Raw genomic sequence first — 24,049 nt, 5'->3', positions numbered from 1 at the left:
CAGAGAGACTGCAGCGGATCTGTCTTGGTGGGGCGTGGAAGGCAATCTGTCACAAGGAAAGCCTTTTCAGCTTCCACCAGCGGTGGCCACGGTGATAACGGATGCATCCACTCTAGGGTGGGGTGCTCATCTGGGGGATCTGGAGGTCAAGGGTCGTTGGTCTCCGGAGGAAAGGTTGCTTCACATCAACCTTCTAGAGTTGCGGGCCATACGTCTGGCGCTCAAGGCCTTCCTCCCTTCCCTTCCCTTCGCGGTCGGTCGGTCCAAGTCCTGACGGACAACACGACCGCGATGTGGTACATCAACAAGCAGGGAGGAGTAGGGTCGTGGTGTCTTTGCAAAGAGGCTCTGCGTCTCTGGTCCTGGGTTCAGGACCACCAGATTTGTCTGATGGCAAATCATCTGGCCGGAGTCCTGAACGTACGTGCGGACGTTCTCAGTCGGCAGTTCTCTGCCGACCACGAGTGGAGGCTTCACCAGGAGGTCGTTCACAACATCTTTCAGATGTGGGGAACTCCTCGGGTGGATCTGTTTGCCACTTGCGAGAATGCTCACTGCCCGTCATTCTGCAGTCTCCAGTATCGGCTCCTTTACGCGTTTCCTCCCATACCCTTGATTCCTTGGGTTCTGAGGAAGATTCGCCAAGACCGGGCCCAAGTCATATTGGTCGCCCCGGATTGGCCAAGAAGGGTGTGGTACACGGATCTTCTCCACCTCTCCTCTCACCCGCCGCTCCGTCTCCCTCTCAGGGCAGACCTCCTCTCTCAGATGGAGGGGCAGGTTCTACACCCCCACCTCCAGACATTACACCTTCATGCCTGGAGATTGAACGGGGCAATCTGAATTCCTTCTCTTTCCCTCACGATGTGGTGGATGTCATTCTTTCTGCCAGGCGCGACTCTACCAAGTCCATCTATTCGTATAGGTGGTCTAAGTTTGTCTCTTGGTGTAGGGAGAGGGATGTTGACCCGTTAAAGGCTCATTTGTCTGACATTTTGTTGTTTGCTCTTTCTCTGGCACGGCAAGGGTTTGCTGTTGCCACTGTCAAAGGATATCTTTCGGCCTTATCGGCATTTCTCTGTTTGCCAGATCAGCCCTCTCTTTTTAAATCTCCTGTAGTGTTAAGATTTTTGAAGGGACTTACTAATAAGTTCCCTCCTTCTCCCTTTATTGTTCCTCATTGGGACTTGAATCTTGTGTTAACTTATCTGATGGGTTCTCCGTTTGAACCCTTACAGAAGTGTCCAATGAGGCTTCTTTCTTTTAAGACGGTCATCTTGGTTGCAATTACCTCGGCAAGGAGGGTAAGTGAGCTTCAGGCTCTTAGTTCCAAGCCCCCGTTCTTGTCCATCCATGCTGAAAGAATGGTTCTCAGGACCAGGGCTGCTTTTCTGCCTAAGGTGGTAACTCCCTTCCACCTAGGACAATACATTACCCTTCCTACCTTTTATCCTCCCCCACACCCTTCCAAGGAGGAGGAGAGGCTTCATCGCTTGGACCCGAAGACAGCGGTTAGTTTCTATCTTGATAGGACTAAAGACTATCGTGTTGACGATCAGCTCTTCGTGGGTTTTGCTGGCTGCAAGAAGGGCAGAGCGGTGCACAAGCGCACAATTTCCAGATGGATTATTTTCTGCATCAAGATTTGCTACTCTCTGGCGGGTAAGGACCCTCCTGAGGGTATTAGAGCTCATTCAACTAGAGCAAAGTCTGCTACTTCTGCATTGTCTAGAGGTGTTCCTGTTGAGGACATTTGCAGGGCCGCGACATGGGCCTCACTCCACACTTTTGCGAAGCACTACTGCTTGGATGCTGAGGTGAGGAGGGACGGCCACTTCGCGCGCTCTGTTCTCCAGGGTCACCCTCCTCCGGGAGTGGGGACTGCTGTGGGACTCTATTCACAAGGTGAGGAATCCACACGGCAGATGTATCTATCAGAAGAACAAGTTACTTACCTTTGGTAACGCTTTTACTGGTAGATACAGTATCTGCCTGTGGATTCCTCACTGACCCACCCGCCTCCCCGCTGTCCACTCTGCTATACCTGGGTTTGTGTGCAAATGTATTTATGATTTTGTATATCTGAAATTGTATAGTTTTGCACTTTGATTGTTTTTGGTTGCATGTACTGTGTACATTGTTTATATATATATACTTATACTTGTTGGTCCGTCCGGGTGCCTCGAAGGCACGGAAAAAAGGGCCGAACTGACGTCCTCACGCCGACGTGGGCCTTATGAGGAGTCGGTGACGTCAGACGGAGTCGCGCGCGATGCCGTGCTCCTATGACGTCGTCCACGCCGGCGTGCTCGCGCGCGATGCCGTGCTCCTATGACGTAGTCCACGCCGGCGTGCTACGAAGAATTTTCCGAACGTTGCTGGCGCAAGGGGGATATTCACAAGGTGAGGAATCCACAGGCAGACACTGTATCTACCAGAAAAAGCGTTACCGAAGGTAAGTAACTTGTTCAACAGGAAGCAACATAAATACTACAACAGTAAGCAATAGAAAAGGTGACCCTAAAAGAGATCAACCAAGGAATCTACACAACACACTTTCGGATACCGAAACCAGACAAGTCACTACAGCCCCTGCGAGACCTCCTCTTCCTAAACAAGTTCAGAAGTAAACAAAAGTTCAAAATAACAACTCTACAGGACGTTATCCCTCAACTCCAGCATAGGGATTGCATGGCAACCACAAACTTTAAGGATGCCTATTTGCACATTCCAATGAGTCACAGCACAAATAGTTCCTGCCCTTCACAGCACACTACCAAAATAGCTTTAGCCGCTCACCTGAGAAGACCGGGAAAACATCTGCACCCCTACTTAGAAAACTGGCTGGTGAGGCCAAGTGCAGAGACCACATGAAAACTGTGATGATGACACTCCACAGATTGCAGTTCAGGATAAACCTGGAGAAGCCTTCACCCACTCCAGAACAGGAGAAGCTCTTTTTGGAAGCTAAAATAAACACAGTTCAAGCAGAGGCATTTCCATGTGAGAAAATAGTCCTGGCTATAACACATGAAGCTCTCTGTTACGAGAAGGGTCAATGTTTGATAGTGAGGACTGTGGGAAAATTACTAGAAATTATGCATACCACTAATACCGCATGCGAGGCTACATCAAGGAAGTGGTCCAAAACCAGTGGTCACCAGTCACTGGGAGCTGGGAAGTTCTAGTGGTTGTCACACAGACCTTGCAGGAGGAAATGAAGTATTGGATGAAGGTGAATGTAATGGGCGTTAATGACAGTAGCCCCATCAGTAACCATCACCACGGATGCCGCTTATATGGGGTGGGGAGCTCATATGAAGTAGCTCAACATCAGATGGGTATGGAAAACACAGGAAGCATTACAGCATATAAATCTGTTAAGGATTCTTCCTAGCTTCAAAAGCTTTTCAGAAGCAATTGTTGAACAACTCAGTACAAATTCAAATAGAAAATAATACAGCAATTTTCTACCTCAACAAGCAAGGGGGAACAAAATCCTTTCCCTTCTCAAGACTAGCACAGGTGTTATGGTGATGGGCCACCCAGAGACAGATAACCATAACAGTGACACATCTACTGGGAGTAAACACGTGAAAGGAGCCAAACTGAGCAGGCAAGCATCTGCCTCACACAAGTGGGAGCTGAATGAGACTGTTATAGAGGTGGTGTTCAGAAGGTGGGGAACACCAGAAATAGACCTGTTCACAATGCCAGAAATTGCAAAATGCTTATACTTCTCATCCAGACACGCATACCCCCAGTCCCTAGGGTATATACTGTCGATAGATTGGTTAGAGAATTTTGCTTGCCCTTTTCTCTCTATTCCACAAATCTCAATGTAATCAACAAAAGCAGGCGGTCGTGGAAGACGCTCATACTCCTAGCTCCCCAGTTGGCAAGACCAACTTGATTCACAGATCTGATAAAGTCATAGAAAGTACATGAGTTTGACATTCATCATTCGAGTTCTCCAGCATGATGGCTTCATTGTATTATGGGATGTTTGGTTCCAAACATATTGTCTTAATAAATCTGCAGTGATTAAAGTGTCAGATTTATTAATAATTGCACACAGAGGACCCCTTGTAGGGGTCACCTGAAACCTACGAACCCTAAATGTGATCACTGACTGATCTAATCCAGCCTTTCACTACCAGAGTTCTGCCCTCCTGGGGTGAGCGCTAGTGTGCTTAGAGGTCTAGACCAAAGCCTGTCCTAGGCCATCTGCGGTGGGAAGCTTCAAAGGCCTTGCTGCTTTTGAGATGTGACCCTGGCCTCTTCTGATAGGAGCAGCCCACCCCCCTCCATTCCTAACCCCCCACCCCCCACTTTGGCAGTAAGGCAGGCTGGAAAACTTAAAAAGAATAGGTGTCCCCCCCGCCCATCTCCCCCACCTCCCCCCCCCCACCCATCTCCCCCTCTGTGAACTCCATCCCTCAGGTGCTGGAGGCGAGGGGACGTTCATATATCCGTGCTCACCATTTTGAATGGTTGGACTTCTCTAATCAGGGCTAGGGCTATGTCCCCTTCCCACAGGAGGTGGGCAGAATAGAGGGTGTAGACACCCTAGGTAAGGGTCCCATTGGCCACTACCTGGAACTTCCTTGTAAACACCCCTAAATTTCATATATTAGGTGGCATCCCCAGACCCTAAACAGTAGTATCCACGGACACAAGAAGAATAAGACTGGAGAACTCATGTTTGACTGAGAACTGCAGACCCCATGGTGGACTTTGGGCACATACTTAAAACTGCCACCACGGAACTTGACAATTGCCACCCTCCAGCTCGTCTCGTCGCTGAGTGGCCTTCACAAATGCCGTAGAATCTTCAGCATTTCGCAAATTGTCAAAGAAACTCTCTTGTGATAGAGGTATTATCACCCTGCAGCCGTAGATCTCCAAAAACGCAAAGTCCGGTCCAGCGTTGTCCAGCTATCCTGCCGAACTGATGTCTGAGTGCCAGCTGAAGGTACACTTGCTCTGGAAGATCAGCTCAGCCTCTGCACCAAGTCTTGAGGCCCCAAGACCCACTGGAGCTGAAAGGCACCCATACCCGGGGTACCGGACCCCTTGCTGCAAAAACTTGTAGAACGAGTCCATGCAGATCCCAAGTCTACACCGAGCCAGCACCCGATGAGGAATGTGAATGTCAGGACTCCAACTCGACCTCAGCAGTGGCCCAGCAGCTCCAGAATTGTCGCTCCAAGGGGCCAGCTCCTGACCGCTCTTCTTGGGCCCCCCCCCATTGCCCCGCTGCATATCTTCGCTGTCCATCTTCATTACACCCAGCCCACCAGGCCGGTGCATTTTCAAACCAGCTCTGCTCCCAGGGCCCTTGCGCCCTCCACTTTCTCTTGAGAACCCTCATACTTGCCTACAAGTTCCCCTTTGCTTTTGCAGGTGGTCCCCTGTCTTTGTAGAGCGCCAGCTACAAAGTCCTCCTTTTCTTTTTTTTCATAGGAAGCTCCAGAGAACATGGCCTTGGCACTTGGGACCTTGGCCCCCAAACTTCTGATTCTAAACAGTGAACCACTAAAGCAACTGTATTGTTCTGATTTTCCAATTTCTTTTTTACCTCCATAGGAAATGTATTATGCGTAATTGCTCACAACTGTGACTATTGCATTTATTATAATTTTATTGTATTGCGAAAAGTATTTACCTTGTCCCTGTAGTTCCTGGTCTTAATATTTAAACCAAAAGATGTACTATTTTACTTATTTGGCCCCAACTTCATTTGAGTATATCATTCTCGCCCACATTACCACAAAATAAACCGTTATCTACTTTTACCTCTGTAATCCAATAGGGGTCTCTCCGACCTCTCTGCACAGTATACCCTATTGTGGTGCACTATATAGAGAGATGGGTTTCCTACATACGTCATTAAAAGTACATGTAGCCACGGTAGTGGCTTACTCAGGGGGATGCATAAGGAGAAGATTCTTCACCACCCCAGTGATCAAAAGGTTTCTGGAAGGAGCAAAAAGAATAGTTCCACCAACGAGTGTTCCCACACCCACGTGGAACCTTAACGTGGTACTGGCGTAATTGAACCATTTGAACCACTCCCCAGGGCCACCTTGAAATTCATCACACAAAAAAATGCATTCCTAATTGCTATGACACCGCTTTGAAGAGCAAGTGAGCTGCAAGCACTCACCATACAGGAGCCGTAATTGCATATACACAAGGACAGAGTAGTAATGAGGACCTACCCACACTAATTTCCTAAGGTCCTATCTCACTTCCACATAAGCCAAGCTATGCAGGCACCAAGTTTTTTCCAAGAGCCACAGACTTTAGCTGAAAGAGTTGCCCACACTGGACGACCCACAGGATGATCATATATTACACGGAAAGGGATACAACTCTCTGCATCATTCGGAGACAATAACAAAGGAGAATCGGTTCCAATAACACAAATGCAAGGTGGATAACTCAGACAAATTAAATGTGCCTCAAGAGAGCTTGCATGTAAATGTAAATGTACATGTATTTATATAGCACAATTCACCGACCCGGTATCTAAGCGCTTGCTTAGGGAACCCGTCCTGGTATTCCCCTGTGAGACACCCCGGCAGGGTATCCACAAGGTGAAAGCCAGGCATCCCACCGCGAGGGGCCGTTGTGGAGATTAAGCAAGCTATTGCCCAGAGTCGCAGAGTGTGAACCCATGAATCGAGTAGGCACCGGAGCGAGAATTGTCGAGTCCGTGGACATTTTAGGACTCAAGACCCGCCGAGCCGGGAATCGCACCCTGGTCCCGGGATGACCTCTGCTTCCAGGTCTGCCTCCTCTAACCAGTGAGCCACACTTCTCCACATACAGCTAGAAACTAAACCAAGTGCACATTTGGCACGAAAGAAAGGAGCTACAGTGGCCTTCCTGGCCAATGTTCCAATTAACGACATATGTATGACAACCACATGCTTGTCCGAAAAAATATTCACAAAACACTACTGCATTGACATACAGGTGAACAGAGGCACAAGTTGGACAGAGAGTACTGAACCGTGTTTACAAGCTCAATCTCCTCTCCAGCCTCCACAATGAAAAAAACTTGAATCCAGAAAAGGTTCAGTCTGCAAAACGAAATGGTTACTTACCTGTAGGACTATTTTTGCAGCTTGAAAAATGTTCAGAATTCACATACTACTCACCTGCCTCCCCAGAAAATGAGGCGAAACAAGTAAACAGGAGACATGAAGAGAGTACAGACTAAGGAAACAAACAACTGTGACTAGACTATTAAAACATTTTTTTTTAAAGAATCTGAAGATGGCGTCCATGGAAGGACATTTCTGTGGAGGACGTTTGATGTCTGGAGAGGCTATAGTAGGCTCCAAATGGTGAGGTACATCGACGCACAACACCAACAAAAAAGAGAGGATGGACTAGATGGCTAATTAATGCAAAGCAAGGAAACCCAGAAAGGACAACCGTTTTTTTATTTTCTCTCTTACACGTTTCTTTCAGCTTGACAAGTACAGTGCTTTATCGCTTCTGTCGAAGGCATGCTTCTCGATTCTTTTGAGAATATCAGCCAGTCTTTTTATGGGCTAGGTAGATTTGATCTAACTCAAGTTTGCACAAATCTAACCAAGTCTATCCCTTTTATGAAAACAAAAGCTGTATTTCTCAGCTACTTAGTTTAATGCTTTCATTACGATGACTGAGCAGATGAGGATGCACAGTTGCTCTTCATGTTTCGAAAGTGGAAGTTCCAAACATTTTACTCTTTTTAATAGGAAAAAAAATATGAACCTCCAAAATATTCCTTCAGTCCTAGGCCTATAAATGAAATGTGGTAGGGAACCCTCAGTACAATTGTACATAGTTGTGGTTTTGGGCCTTCTGAGGTGCTGATGACCCATGAGCATGGTGGAGTTGCTTGCCCTGCCTGGATATATTTATTAATAAAAAGCAAGAATTCAGCATGTACTTTGAAACTGTTATGTTCTCTCGGTATATGAAAATGGGTTTTGATGCCTATGGCCCTCTTCTCAGATGGTCATAGGCATGGTAAATAATTGCTTAAATAAGCGGTGTTATTAATATAGTGATTAAATTCTTCTTGCGCCTTATGCAAGTTGATATTTTTTGGTCATGCTAATGCCTAGTTTGCATTAAAATATGCCATAAGCATTGAAAGCCTCTTTAAACAATGTGAAAACTAATCATTACATAATATGTCCATGTTGGTGTATCTTGCAGATTTTGAAACTGAAAAGGAACTTCTCTCTTTCATAACTGATGCCTATCAGAACGCTATCACGGAAGAAAGCCGTTCACTGTCTTCATGTGCTCAAAATATGATTGCAGTCATTAAAACCTATTTCAAATCATGCAGTACTGAAGCTTTAGAGGTGATGTAAATGCATTTTTTGCTAAATACTTGTCAACTGATATTTCACATATGCATTAATAGCGTTATGACCTCTTCTTTTTAGCACCTATGTAGTTGTCTACACTGTAAACACAGCATGCTTAGTTGAAACATTCATCAATACAAATGAGCAAAAATACTGCTACATTCTTAACATATTTCTGTAAATTATTTTTTTTGCTTATAAAATATTGAACTTTGTGTTTTATACAGTTGGACTTTTTGAAGATTATCCAATCTAATCTGTTGAAAACTGGCAAATTTATAAGGCAGCAGTTTGGTAACATCAAGGATAAAGAAGCCAAAGTCAGAGAGTATGATTTCCATTATTTCCGGTCATGTTTTTAACTTTCTGCCATGCTACTGTCTGGATTTCTTGTATCTTTTATTTTAATTTCATAAAGTTTTCACTCTTACACGTTCTTTTTAGCTCAACTCTCTGTATTACCAACTTGCTTATTTATTACACCTCACTAAATAGATATTGTCAAATAATGTGCCTCTGCCTAGCGTCAGTTGTAGCAAGGCCAGTGTGAAATTATGCTACCTATGCTTCACCCCTGTTTGCTGCATCTTTCAGTTCATAGTATTTGTTTTCACAAACGGAATTAATTATAAAATCTGTTTCCCTCCTCTGTTACTAATACTGCATCACAGTTTAAGTTGATAAGGGGTTTAAATGCTTAAAGGGCAGAATCAGGTCTTGATATTTTCCTTTACCATTTGATCTTACTGAGGGCCATTAACTTGGCAACTGACTAGTTCTTGCCCTTTATGAATCTTAAGCAGTTTCTCTGACAAGCGTTTGCCATCATATGGATTTTCTTCCTTATGAGTGGTGAAGGCAGAACACTAGACGGTAGCACCATGTTAAATGTTAAATACTTGTAAAGCGCACAGCTGCCCCAGCAAAGGGGCGTCCCGGCGCTGTATACCGCTGGGAACCCATCTTGGCTTTCCCTGTGAGATGGTCCCTCCTGGGCATCTCCAAGGTGAAGACACGCATCCCCGGCGCTGATGGGGCCGTTAGTAGAGATTAATCAAGCTATTGACCAGAGTTGCTGAGTGGGACCCATGGTTGGAGTAGGCACCGAGGCAAGAATTATCGAGTCCGCTCACCATGGCCCAAGACCCTGCCACGTCGGGAATCGAACCCTGGTCCCGGGCCGACCTCTGCTTCCGGGTCTGCCGCCTCTAACCAGTGAGCCACACCACTCCACCAATCCATCACTTCATTCTGAGCATTCAAGCCTTTCCTGTATAAAACAGTGATGGATGCAATCAACTGTGTGCTTATTAAACTGTTCCTCAGTTTTGAGTGGCACGACAGTGAAATGCTACAATGTTCTTTCTAAATGTGATAAACGTATTTCATACATAGTGTTTTCGCGGAACAATGCATTTAAACAAAATTATATTCGGATTGTTAGTAGTTGGGGTTTTGCTCTGCTTGCCTGTTCTTACGTCATTTCATGTAGAGCAGATATTGACATCCAGAGTTAACACTTGATCAGATCCTAGTTATGATGTGTCTTAGTTATCTGCTTGCTTTTGGTGGTTTTGTCTAAAGTACCAGACGTTATTAAATTGTATGCACTTTCTTTGAAGGTGTGAGGATCTGCATCTTCTCACTCCCTTTCGATAGTAGTGTTTTCAAATACACTACTGTCCGAAAGGATTAGAAAGCTATCTTTAAAGGCACACTTGTTTAAAATTTTAATTTTACAATTTTAAACTGTTGTAGGAGCCAAATTCAAATTTTTCTGCGTTTGGAAATGTGTCAACAGTGTTCTTCACTGCAGAATAATACAGATGCCATGGAGCTAATAGTTGAAGAGGTAAGGTGCCTAACGTTTTTCAACAACTTTATGATTGGCAAAAGTAAGTAATGTAATTATTCTTCGACCTATGCGACAACTATTGAACTTGTGGAACCAAAGATGGGGAAATCGGAAAAAAAAGGAAATTAGTTCTATGGACATTAGAAAAAAAGTGCAGTCTCTCTTGGTTGTTGATCTCGCCACATATGTTAAGGGATGGTACTTGATCTCATTGGAAAACAGCTGTGGGCCACCTAATGCTGCTATTTCTGGCCCGATCTGTCCACAACCGGTTCTGGTGCATGATTGCATTCTCTCCCAACCAGTGATTAATCGGTCATATATTGTGCTATATAAGGACAGAGCCGAGAATAAAAAGGCTCCTTGTTGTCGTTAGAACCATACACTGAAAGTATGCTGTATGGTCTGCAGATGTCAATTCTGTGTATCCCCACTAGTCTTTCCTCTTTATCGCTGTACATACATTGTACGTGTACTGGCACCACCTTTCTTATCAAAATTGCTACCCTTTTCGTTTTAGTCAGGGAGTTTCAATGGAATTGTACTGGGAAGTATCTGGATTTTAGTCTGAGCAAGAGATGCGCCTCTTGTAACAGTATTACATCTGCTTCTTTAGTATACAACCAATTCAATAGAGCTTCATGTGTATTGAGGCAATAACTTGTCAAGCCTTTAAATTTTTTTATCTCTCACTAATCTCTGGCAAATCCGTTTTTGTTGTTGTAGTAAACAACAAAACCCATTTCACCCCACTTAGAATTGATCCTACATTCTGCAGTAAGCCTGTTAAAAAGAATAACTACATCACACCTATTCTGGTATCTCTCTGCTAGCTGCCCATTGAAGCCCAGGGCTGTATACAAGACTCCTCAGAAGGCCCTACATACAGCCACTCCCAGTTACCTGGCAGACAAACACAAGCTTTCAGTAGGTTCAAGGCCATCATAAATAGCCAAAGTATTGATACTAGTACCCTTGACCTTTAAAAAGGAACTACCTCTGGCATAATACTACCGGAGTAGCACTTATAGAAACTGGAACAAACTACCTCTAAACCTTCACACTGCCACCTTGATGATGACCTTTAGAACGGGATTGAAAGTCCTCCTCTTTTAAACAATACTTTAACTAAGTCATTGCAGCCAATCATCTCCATTGAGAACATATCCACTCACCTAAACAGAATTTTTTTTTTTTTTAAACTTTATTTTTGTTGGCGAAGAAAATAAAGAGGCACAAATTATACAAGTGACAAAGCAGTTAACACATACGGACCAGGAAGGTCAGATCCAAAAAGGAGGTACACAGCCAGGTGCGGCCCACATCCCGGGGGCAGGGCGGCACCTCCTTAAACCTGCAAAACAATGAAGGGATTTGCTCTTGTGCTCCCAGAATCCCCTGATCAATATCAATACCTTCGCCAATTTTCTTATATGATGCTATACCAATCCAAACAAAAACATAACGAGAACAAGAACCCCATGAATGGCATTTGTGGCATTGATGCAATCACATAAGGAGAGGTAGGCAAGGGCCTACTACAGAGCGGTCCTCATAGTAGAATGTGGTCGATGGTAATCACAATGACAAACAAGTGTACGCAACAAGGAATATCGGCATGACTCAGGGGACTGCTACACCACCTCAAGACCCTGCACCCCGGATCCCTCCCCACCATCATCAGACTCCGAGGAAGCGGAGGAAAACAGCTCCGCGCTGGTAGCGTCCGAGTCATCCTCCTCCATCCCCTCGATACACATGGCCCTCCAAGCGAGTAAGTCATCCTGGAGTTTCCCATCCCTGCGTGTGCTCTGCATATGTGTCTCCTCCGCTAAGGCCCATTCCCTAGCGTCCCGTAACCAACTAGAGATTTCAGGCGCCCTCTGTCCCATCCAAGTAATGGCCACCCGCCTCCTCGCCAGAACCAACAGGAGTTGCAGTAATTTGTAGGACAGACCCCTCTTCCTGGGTTTGGGCACTAGCGCCAGCAGACAGTGAAGCGGTTCCAGTTGGATCGCAAGGTGTGTAATCCGGGTAATGTGTGCCACCACCTCCACCCAAAAGTCATGTACTAAGGGGCATTCCCAGGCCAGGTGAAGGAATCCCGCCCGTTCAGCACTACACCTCGGGCAATTATGGCTCCTGTCCGAGGAGATACGGTGGAGGGAGGCAGGTGTCATATATGTGCGATGGAGAAAATTAAAATGTATCCATTTGAAACGCGCATTACAAGAGACTTTACGAGTCAACATTCCTATCCGCTTCCTCTGGGCTGGATCCAATTCAATCCCCAGGTCCGCCTCCCAAGCCCTCCAAGCAGGCATCAATGGGGGAGTCGAGTCCCTGCGCATCGCCGAACCTACTAAACAGAATTGAAAGCAATACGTTAGTTAAGCTCTTGTTGCTCATTCTCTGCATTCAGAGCATATTTACTCACCTCTTGGCATAGAACTACACTACCTCCAATTCATCATCAAGTGCTTACATATGTTTCACTGCTGTATATACCTGTATAACGTGTTTCATTTTTTCTGTAATATGCCATTTGTACTTCTAGAGCTTATGTAACTATCATGGATAATATTTGGAAATTCATGAACCCTCTAACTGCATGAAACGACTTGTGTCTACTGTAAAGCGCTCTGGCATCTTTGGATAATGTTTGCTCTATATAAAAATGCAAATATATTGTTAAAATATGATTGCTTTGAGCATGACTTTGTAATATATAGAACAAAAGATTTGTTTCAACATTCCTTCTGTTGAGGATACTGAGCGTTCTCATAAATAATTGTATCTGCAGATTCCAAACCTTTAGAACAATCAAGGAGGTCCGATCTAGAAAGCTTCAATGCTCTCAAGTCACTTGTAGAGGGTGTTGGACTCTTATACTCTAGAAGTAATGTCAGGCAATGTCACAAAGGCCATAAAACACCTGCCCTGTTGCAGCGATGTCACTTCCCTATTTTCCACGCCTTCGACTTGAGTTCGGAGCTTTGCTCTTTCTAAAAAGGTTTCCTCACACAAAATTCTTTTGAAGAAGTACCAGGTCTCCTTCCAAGAAATGGAGGATGAGACCATGTAGGGATTGTGACAGACATTAGCATTTAAAAAACCTTAAAAATTCACAGAAAAAAACATAGGTTTCACACATGTTATAGTTAGCTGGACATTTCACTCATAAAAAAACCATTGAAATTCCCCCGTTAATTCAGCTAACTATAACTCGCGCGCTTGCAATGCACTGCTGATGACGTCACATATTACATCAGTCATGACATGGACATCACTCGTGACATCACTGATGACCTCTCAAATGACATCACTGATGACATCATCCTTGTGAAAGAGTGGCAGACCTCCTCTCAGCATAATATAAGCGTTGATACACACATTTTAAACTAAAATTTTCAAAAAAATGGAGATACCAATTCCAGTTAGAACAACCTATTCAGTAATTCCAAATCCTATATACACATCCGGTCATTCAGTAACCGTTCTATATAGTCACTCATACATGTACTCACTCATCATATGTACTCATACACCTATACATCATATTACACACGTACACTCATCTATAGTTACTCACACACAAACTCACACATGCAAATAAACTATCAAACATCCATTTACTTGCATATACAGCTATACACCCACCCCCACACTTACTTCTACAGAATCATACACATACTTACTCTCTTAAACACTCACTTATAGAAACAGATACTTATTTATACAGGAACTCTTACAATCTCTCGCTCTCACATATACTCACTTATATACATCAATACTCCCATATACTAGTTTAACACATATGTAGTTACTCATAAAGATACTATTGAGACAGTGATTCACTCACTAACACAGCCATACACACACTCATCCACCCATACAGTCCTGCACACATGCTGTCTTCAAAACACATACAGTGAGTCACCCATTCATGCATCTATGCGGTAAGTAATACCCCCCACCAAACCATACAGACACTCATACTGATACTCTAAAAACCAACTAATAACCCATATTGGCACTCATGTAGCTAGTCATCAACCCATGCAGCCACTTATACACAACGTGAGACCCTGATACAGATATTTACATATTTAAACATTACTCGCTAATACATGTATTCACTAAGATACACTTAATAAGTCAGTTATACAATCATTTTTACAAAACATCCATTTAGACACTTATTTACAAAAAATTTCTTCCATCGACCTTTAGATATACATATATAAAACATATTTATTTTTCAGAAAGACACACATTCACTGGACGATGTCATCAGTGATGCCATTTGAGATGTCATCAGTGATGTCATGAGTGATATCACTGACCATGTCATGAGTGATGTAATATGTGACATCATCAGCAGTGCATTGCGGGTGCACGAGCTATAGTTAGCTGAATTAACTATAACGGGGGAATTTCAATGGTTTTGTATGAGTGAAATGTCCAGCTAACTATAACATGTGGGAAAACCTATGTTCAGTGTATATATATATATATATATTTGTTTTTTCATGTATAATTTTTATTCCGGGGTCCCCGCACAAGGACGGGAATACTCAGTGCTTATGACTTTGATGAGGATACCCTGGAGGGGAGATAGGATTATAGGTAAGTAACTTATCCTCCTACCACTGGACTATGCTCCAGATTGACCTTCAAACTGTCTGGAGCCCTCAGCTCCTTTACTTCTACCGCTTGAGATTTCGACTTTGCCACCGGGCTTTCCCAAGTTTCTAATCCATGGGCAGGACCCAGCGGCTTCCCTTAACACCATGCATTCTGTTTCGGTTCACCAGCCCGCCTCCATCAATTCCTCCGGTCAGCTTGCGGTTTCAACTGCGTGAGCTCCATGCAGAGGCCGATATCCTGTTAAGGAAAAGGGCGATAGAAGACGTACCTGTCTCGAAGAGGAAGAGGTCTGTACTCCGAGTTCAGGCCCATTCTGGATTTGCATTCTCAATAACAGGGGGTACCCGGTAAACCAAAAGGCATCTGGGTGAAAATAATGAATTACAAAAAAGGTGATGCCAAGGTATTTACTACAAAAAAGTTAATTATGAGAACAAAAACGGTCAATTATTTGTCTCTTCACAACCTAAGTTTTTTTGATATATATCTCTCATTTGTTAAGACGTTCATCCAATGGTTATTACCAAACTCCAAATACAAATAAATAAAAACAAACACACAACAAAACAGTAATATAGTTTGTGAATTATTTTAAAGATCCTTTTTCTTTCTTTTACATTCTAAATATAAATCTGTCGACCAAACAATATTTAATCTTGTAAGGATTGACGTGTGAAATTCCAAAAAACAAAGTTAGTAATCTAAATCCAGGTGGTCCAAATGTCTTATTGTTGTGGACCCTTGATCCAAAGTTTATGTATGGATTTGCGACAGGCAAACAAGTGGATTCGCAGAGAAAAGTTTTGCATGCTGTCGTTGCATCTGATTTATCCTCTGTTGCAACAGGGGGACTGGCTATGTGCTATAGACCTACAGGATGCGTACTTCCATGTGCTTATTGCGGACAAACACAGGAAGTTCCTGAGATTCCAAGTAGGCGCCAATCATTATCAGTACACAGTACTGCCATTCGGACTGAAGTCTGCGCCCAGAACATTCTCGAAGTGCATGGCAGTGGTAGCAGTGCACCTAAGTAAGAACAAGGTGTTTGTTTACCCCTACCTGGACGATTGGTTGATCAAGGCCTCCTCCTTCTCGGAAGCTCAAGCACACTACCAGAAGACGTGCGTTCTCTTGAACAAGCTGGGGTTGCACATCAACATGTCCAAGTCTGTCCGACTCCGGTCCAGTGCATTCAGTACTTGGGAGCCACTATCAATACGCTGTCGGCAAGCGTGTCTCCTTCGGAGGAGCGGCGATTCACTCCTTCGGAAGGCTCAGGCTCTTATGACCACTCCATCTACAGCAGTGAGGACGGTGACTTCTCTACTGGGATCGATGGCCTCTTGCATCTTCCTAATGCCACACGCACGACTGCACATGAGACCGTTGCAGGGGTGCTTGGAGGATCAGTGGGATCAGAGGAACGGGCCTTGGGACGACAAGATACGACTGTCTCTGCATGCTCTTCAGTCTCTGACGTCGTGTTGTTTAGCGGAGAATCTCCTCAGGGGGGTTCCAATCCACAAGGACATTCCCACTCAGACTATCGTGACGGATGCTTCTCTCCACGGCTGGGGAGCGCATTCCGGAGACTTACAGATTCAAGGAACGTGGTCTCCGACGGAGTCCACGTATCACATCAATTTCCTGGAACTCAGTGCTGTTCACTTGGCACTGAAGGCCTTTCTTCCGTCCTTCCAGACCAACTCTCTGCTTGTACAGACGGACAATATGACCACGATGTATTACCTCAATAAGCAGGGGGGCTCGAGATCACGCACTCTGTCGCCGGAGGCGCAGGCGATCTGGCGATGGCTTCTGGCCAGAGGACTGACGAGAACGGCAACCCATCTACCAGGTGTGCAGAATGTTCAGGCAGACACACTGAGCAGACTGATTCAGGAAAACCACGATTGGGTCATAAACGACAAAGTACTAGGAGAAGTCTTCGCAAGGTGGGGGACTCAGACATAGATCTGTTCGCCACCGCCGAAAACAGCAAATGCCGAGACTTCGCCTCCAGGTACTACCAGCAGGGGACGCTGGGGAATGCCCTATGGATCAACTTGTCGAACAGCTTTCTGTACGCTTTTCCACCCATTCCCCTGATTCCGGCAGTACTCATCAAGCTGTCCCAGTCCAGGGCACAGATGATCCTGATTGCCCCGGAATGGCCCAGGCAATGGTGGTTCACGGACCTGCTTCACCGGTCTCTCCTTCCTCACATACGGCTGCCGTGCAGGCCGGACCTTCTCACGAAGTTCGGGGGGCAGATGTTGCACCCCAACCTCTCGTCTTTGAGTTTGGCGGCATGGGTCCTGAGATAGTGCAATATGGCCATTTGAATCTGCCCGAAGATTGCATGGACATACTGAAGGAGGCTAAGCGACATTCCACTCGGACTTCCTATGCTTACAAGTGGAAGAGGTTCTGCATCTGGTGCAAGTCCAAGAATTATGACCCGACGACGTGTAAGGAAGACGTCATCCTTCCTTATCTTCTACATTTGGCGCAGTCTGGCCTTAATGTTCATTCCATTAAGGTTCATCTCGCTGCATTGACTGCCTACAGGTAATGCCCTTCACAGACTTCCTTCTTCCAGATCCCTGTGATCAAAGATTTTTTATAAGGCTTGAAGAAAGTATTCCCTCCTGTCCGGCTTCCTTCGCCTTAATGGAAATTGAATGTGGTGCTGTCCAGATTGATGAAGGAGCCTTTTGAACCTATTCATAAGGCTTTGTTGCAGCACCTGTCCTGGAGGGCGGAATTCCTCGTTGCCATTACATCAGCCCGCAGGGTGAGTGAAATTCAGGCGTTGTGTTGCCAAGAACCTTATACTGTATTTCATGCTGCTAAGGTTGTTATGCGTACTCACCCTAAATTTCTTCCCAAGGTTATTTCTGATTTTCATGTCAACCAGACTATAACTTTGCCTACGTTTTTTCAGAATCCTTCATCTCCAGCGGAAAGGTCTTTACATTCCCTGGATGTTAGGAGGGTGTTGAAATTTTATCTGGATAAGACCAAAGATATTCGTAGGTCAGACCAATTGTTCATCAATTATGGATCAGTCAGGACGGGTCTTGCTACCTCTAAGCAGTCCATCTCTAAGTGGATTGTGTCCTGCATACAACTGTGTTACCAAAAGGCTAATAAGACCTTAGGGGGTAAACCTAAGGCTCATTCCACCAGGGGCAAAGCTGCCACAACGCTTTGCTCCGTAATGTTCCAATTGCAGAAATCTGCAAGGCCGCCAATTGGGAAGTCGGTCCATACCTTTGCTACGCATTACTGCCTGGACACTGATGCCAGGGCAGACGCTCAGGTTGGGCAGGCTTTGCTGCGAAATCTGTTCGCACAATAGTGGTGTTATTTCTCGTTTCTCCACCGCCGCTTTGGTGTGGGGATGGGCTTGCCATTCTATTCACTAGATTATGACTATACACAGAGATCCCCTACTACAGAAGGAGTAGTTTGTCTTGTAACTCCAGTTCTGTAGTAGGGGTATCTCTGTTATAGTCATAAGCGCCCGCCCGCCTCCCTGTTGGAGAGGGATATTCATGTAAGGAATGCTACAGGTCTGGCGTGTTACGCCTTCAAAAAGAACTGAAAGTAAAAGGGACCTGCAGTGCTTTCTGGGATACTGTGAAGTTCTGGAAAGTTCTCTTAAAGGCACAGTATTCTGTTCTGAGCCACATAATTGCAGCCTATGGGGCTTGTCTGTCCATGTCTTCCTCTCTATCATTCCAGAGGGTTTTTGCTGCTGAAGCTAGTGGAATTTCTAGTTGAAGTACTGGACAGTGTAGCCTGTTTATATAGGCTGCATTATCTGTCTTTAATTCTCTCTTAAGTGTCTGTGCAGTTCTGCATTTTTCGACACCTTAAGAGATTATTTTTGATTGCTCCGGGGTCCACGCACATGGGCGGGACTATTCACTAGATTATGACTATAACAGAGATACCCCTACTACAGAACTGGAGTTACAGGACAGAAACTACTCCTTCTATCACATCTGCTAGAAGGGTAAGTAGACTGCAAGCCCTTAGCTGCTGACCTCCCTTCTCCTCTATCTTGATGAGTTGGTGTTGCAAACCAGGGCTGCTTTTCTCCCCTAAGGTGGTGAGCCCATTCCACCTTGGTCAATCCATCACACTTTCATCTGTTCATGTTTCTTAAATCTGCAAGGCGGCATTGTCAGCATGCTTCATACCTTGGCCAAGCACTGCTGCCTGGACTTTGAGTAGCACATGGACTATACTGTGACAGGTCCGTTCTGCAAGATTTCCTCGTCTAACTATACATCAACCACCCTGCTTCAATCTTCAAGTAGAATTATCCATCAGAAGAAAAAGTTACTTGCAGTAACTTACTGGTGGATACTGTACCTGCTGATTCCTCACAGAACTGCCCGTCTCCCCATTTGTTTTGTCAGTTATAGGGAAAGTTAATAAGATCCCAAATTATATATTTTGGTACTCTACTACTAGATTGATAATCTGTTTGATCGCCTCGTAAAAAAAACTGAGGGAAACTGATGTCGTTGCACCTGGGTGGATGCGTTATGGCCTTGATGAAGCTGCTGGTTTTACATCCAGTGTCTGCAGTCTGGCACCCTCTACCTGCGACTAAAAAACTATGAAGTTTTCCAGTGCCTGGGAGTGTTCTGCAGATGGGTAGGTAATATGTAGTTTGATAGAGTATCTGTTGGAACTGGGGTCACCAGTCCCCTAGGGTAGCATGGCACGAGCGGGTAGGCATCAGAAAGCTTATGTGTAAAGCAACCATGCAGCACACGCAACCACTGAGTCAGAAACCTGGGCACGCAATTAGTGACACCACTCCAGTGAGCTTATGTAAAAACTCAAGTTAGCTTTATTAAGATAGATAATCTGGTAGATGGAGCAGGATCCGGGTAGAAGAAATTCATTATAACATTAGCTTTTCAGATAAATAAATATTTGAAGAACACAGGCCTGACTACCGCCTTGCTTTGAGTCAGCACCTGAAAGAAATACATTAAAGAGACAACCAAATAGCATTGCGTCTCATTGGTTCCGTGGGCATCTTACCCACTCCTCACCAAACAAGGGTGAGCGTTTCACATCTATAAATATGCAGATAACTAACGGTAGGTTTTAAATCCATATAGTACTAAATAGGAGTAAAACATTTCAGCAATCAGGAATATGCATTTCATGCAATAAGGATGGCATCCCCTTAAGTAAACACCTAATTATGTAGACATCCCATTAGTTCTAACTAAACATGGCATTAGGCAGGAATGTAGAACACTTCCTAACAGATCAAGCAACATCACATTAGGTAAATATAAACAGTTCCTTATTTAGGGCTTAACTTGCCATTAGGCCTTATTACATCAGAACATCCAGCCAAGGTGGAACATTCCATGGTTGATGAGCAAACATCTCACCACCCTCCCTGACCAAACAGGCCAGTAACACTCAAGAGGCAAAACATTCCGTTATAAATAAATGACCTCTTGTGTAGGTTAAACCATTCTATGAGTTATTCCTAGAAGGAGTGAACACTTTCCTGGATTGGAGCAATGTATTTCAGTAGGTAAGGGTAAACAGTTTCTTACCCAGGAATAAACATTTCAGAAGTCAACCCTAGGCAGTTCCTGTCCTTTTAAACTCAGTCTACATTTCATTAGACATGAGATAACGAGGCAGTTAATTAACAGTTGCCCTATGGTGGAATAAACGGTTCCTAAAGTGTGTAAAACATTTCATTTAACCAGCATTACCCATTTCATCAGGTAAGAATCAACCTTTCTTTTAACTGGGTTAAACTACTACAACACCTGAGGCTGGAATAGCAGTGCATTATCCCTATTGATCAGGAATAAACCTCTCCTCGAATGGGAGTAACCATTTCCTTATATCTCTAGAGGCCAATGGGAACCCCTGCATTAGGCTGGAATAAACATGTCATGTGACCCCAGAACATTTCACCACATAGGGTTAAGCTCCCTATTACCTAAGGCACCCAGTTAATTACTCTCTCTGAACCAGCATAGGCATTTCCATGGAGCACGAACAAGCATTCCATTGGGTGAAGTAACCACCTTTCCTTAGGTAAGGATAACCACTTTCTGAGGCAGCTAACAGCATTCAGACAACACTGCCTTAGACAGAAATATACATATCCTACGTTTGGGGGCAGAACCTTTTAATACCTGGCTGTAGGGATTTAACATGTCATCAAATAGGCCCTCCAGGATTGCAGAACTAACAGGACTAAACATTTCCTTTTTCATAGATCAGCATTTCATTATGGCAAAGTTAACCCAGGCCTTAGGCAACAAGCAGTCACGTCCCCCAGTCAGGGGTTAACCTTAAAGGGGCCCACCAGTCAATCTGGGCCACTGCCCGGTTCAGGTAGTGCTGGGGGCTCAACGGGGCCACTGGGGTCCAGTAACAACTTTTCCCCGGGGAGGGGCGGACACTGGCCTTCTGTGGCCTCCCGCCCTCCTCCCCGAGGATTACCTTAACCTTCGGGCCGATCGGGCCCCTTGCGGAGGTTTCCGGCAACGTCTGGGCCTCGGGGGGGGGGGCTGGTGTCCGCTGGCGGGGCACAGGGAGGGCTCTCCCTCTCCTCAGGGAACTCTCCGGGATCTCTTACCGGCTTCCGTGCTGCTCGGGGAGGGGGTGGTCCGGCCCCTCCGACAGCAAGGCCGGCCCACGTCTCAGCGCGGCAGCAGCCAAGAGCCGGACAAGCAGGCGGGGGCGCGGCTCTAGACGCGGCGCGCCCCCGTCACGTGACAAGGGTGCCGACTCCCTTGCAGCTTCAGGGACTGCCGCGGGCCTTCCTAATCGTACCGGCGTCCTCTCCTCATACCGGGGGCCGCCGGGGAAACTCCTCACTCCACGGCCGGGCTGCGGCGGTGACGACGGCTCTCAGATCACGCCGAGACACAGCGCCCTTTCTCCCTCACGCCTCCGGTCGCTGAGGCGGCCCTCTCCTGGCACTGGGGGCCGCCTGGGGACAAAGCACGGCGCTTCACTAGGCGCTACAGGTAGGCGCTTGGCGAGGTGACTATCAGTAGCGCTCTTCCACTCCTTCCGGTTGCTTCACCGGCACAGCGACATAAGAGCGCTTTTCAGGGGTCAGCAGTGGAGCAATTAACAGCGCTTGGCAGGTTACTTCACAGCGCTTTACCGGGTACAAGTCTCAGTTTACAGCGCTTTTGACACACAGTTCTCAGAGCTGATGAGGGGCAGGTTATAGCGCTTTTTCAGGCAACAGTCTCTCAACTTCCCAGCGCTTCAACTCGGCAGCAACCTTCTCCATTACCTCAGCGCTCTTCCCAGGGGCCAGTCCCAGAGATAAGGCAGTTAAGGCAGCGCTTGCAGGACAGGTAGCTCAGGACGCTAGCGCTTAGAAGATGGGAGCGCTTGACCAGCAGACAGTTCCTTTAAATTAGGAGCAGTACATCAGATCAGACTGGACAGGCCACCCAACAGTGGTAGGATAGCGCAGGAACCCCAGGTGGCGTCAGGGGCACAGGGAGCAACACAGCGCCAATACCTGGGTGGTTCTTCAAATGTCCTGTGGTGATTCAGTCTCTTCCTGGCGCCTTCTGTTCATTGCGCCTTTGTAAGTTTCTTGGTTACTGGTTCCTTGATTTCTTCTTGGCGCAGCTGTTCCTTGCGCCCTTGTAAATAGCAGTTGGTTTCTTGTTTCCTTTGGTTTCTTATTCCTTGAAGGGGGTTAAGTTGGTGGCTGGTGTTGGATCTCCTCAGCCAATCCCCTCAAGTGGTCCCTGGGGGTTCCCTGCCGCGGGGCTAGGTCAGTGGGGGGGGAACAGGATACCTCAACACTTGTAAAGCAGCACACTAGGCCCTGTCATTCCAGCATCATAAGACCCTGCCCTGACCCCCACTGCCTATCCTCCTGCGTAGGTACTTCCCCAGGTCTTCCCCTCAGCTTCTCTCCTCAGGAAAGTTCCCTCCCTTTCCTTTTATAGTGCCAGTTGACAGTTGGTGGTGGCAGTTGGTGTCACCTCACCTCTCCCAGAAGGTTCCAGAGGCTTCCGGAGGTTCCACCATTCTACCTGTGGACAGGCTGGCAGGCTAAGATGGATACATTGCCTGAGGGTTCCAGCCAGCCCCTCGCTACTAGAATGCGCCCACTAAATCACGCTGCTGCAGCAGTGGTCTGTGGCGGCCATGTTAGGGGTAGGAAGTACCTGTACTTTAACACTAGTTTTAAACTACACAGGGCATTCTCCACCACCCAAAGCCTATACAGTGTTGTTTCAATAGGGGCATTCTAAATTAACAGGGGATAAAAAGCGAAAAATTTCTGGGGAAAAGGCCAAGTCTCACAGTATCCACCAGAAAGTTACTTACTGCAGGTACCTAACATTTTCATATGTAATTAATTAGGTTGCCACTTGGAATGTTTACTTTTACAAAAAAAACTGTGAATAATTTAACTAGTGCTTAAGAATGCTCTGATTTACATGTATACAAAGCATGAAAAATGAAAGTTACTTTGGTAAAGTGAACTTGTTCTTTAATTTTTTACTATAGATGACGGATATGCTTCGTATTTTGTCTTTGACTGAAGATCCTGCCTATCTTACAACATTTCTTGAAGAAGTGCTTGATTTGTAAGTATAACTATTAGAGTGCAATCTTCTCAAAAGCCAGTGCTTTTGAGAAGAGCACTCTTGGCCGACCTATTTTGGATATGGATAGACCTATTTTTGGACATTTTTATTGTCCTTGTGCATTTTTATGTCTTTGAGGCCAGGTGAGATGGTTAGCAGAGATCACTTACATCGCATCATGACTTCTATTGGCATGTAACTTCTGGCAGACAGAACTGCCTCTCCTAGATCCAAGCCAATATAAAGTAAGCAGTAACATAGATAATAGATTTTTGGGTAGGGTTTCAAAATAAGAATAAAGGAGCACTTGCCAGTTGAAACATTTTGATTTAACCGTCCCGTTGATGTAGGTTGTCTGCTGCACAAGAAGAGCTCAGTGACCAAAATATATATTGGATTGTCGGCTGTGAAAACGTTTTCAGGATTGCGCATTTTATAGGCACACATACACTGAAATATTCCCTGTTAGACCGATAATTCATGTCATGATAATGAATAAACCGATATTAGAAGAGGCAACC

At 45.4% G+C, this 24,049-nt stretch overlaps 2 protein-coding genes across 2 annotated transcripts in view; both read left to right on the top strand.

Annotated features, from left to right (window-relative positions):
• LOC147733535 (treslin-like) overlaps window positions 1-24,049 on the top strand; it is a 542,019-nt gene that overhangs the window by 80,322 nt on the left and 437,648 nt on the right. Inside the window, exons 4-7 of the mRNA XM_086956935.1 lie at window positions 8,224-8,375; window positions 8,609-8,709; window positions 10,140-10,233; window positions 23,449-23,528. Of these exons, the coding sequence (XP_086813061.1) occupies window positions 8,224-8,375; window positions 8,609-8,709; window positions 10,140-10,233; window positions 23,449-23,528 (427 nt within the window). The remainder of the gene's footprint in view (window positions 1-8,223; window positions 8,376-8,608; window positions 8,710-10,139; window positions 10,234-23,448; window positions 23,529-24,049) is intronic.
• On the top strand, window positions 14,768-23,362 carry LOC147733536 (uncharacterized). Its single transcript, XM_086959045.1, has 3 exons — window positions 14,768-15,226; window positions 15,639-16,631; window positions 23,302-23,362. Exons 2-3 carry the CDS (start codon window positions 15,646-15,648, stop codon window positions 23,360-23,362), a joined length of 1,047 nt encoding a protein of 348 aa, XP_086815171.1. The 5' UTR covers window positions 14,768-15,226; window positions 15,639-15,645.

This window comes from Lissotriton vulgaris, chromosome 2_1, assembly GCF_964263255.1.
Source record: "Lissotriton vulgaris chromosome 2_1, aLisVul1.2, whole genome shotgun sequence".
NCBI lineage: Eukaryota > Metazoa > Chordata > Amphibia > Caudata > Salamandridae > Lissotriton > Lissotriton vulgaris.
This window is presented reverse-complemented; position numbering and strand designations above follow the sequence as displayed.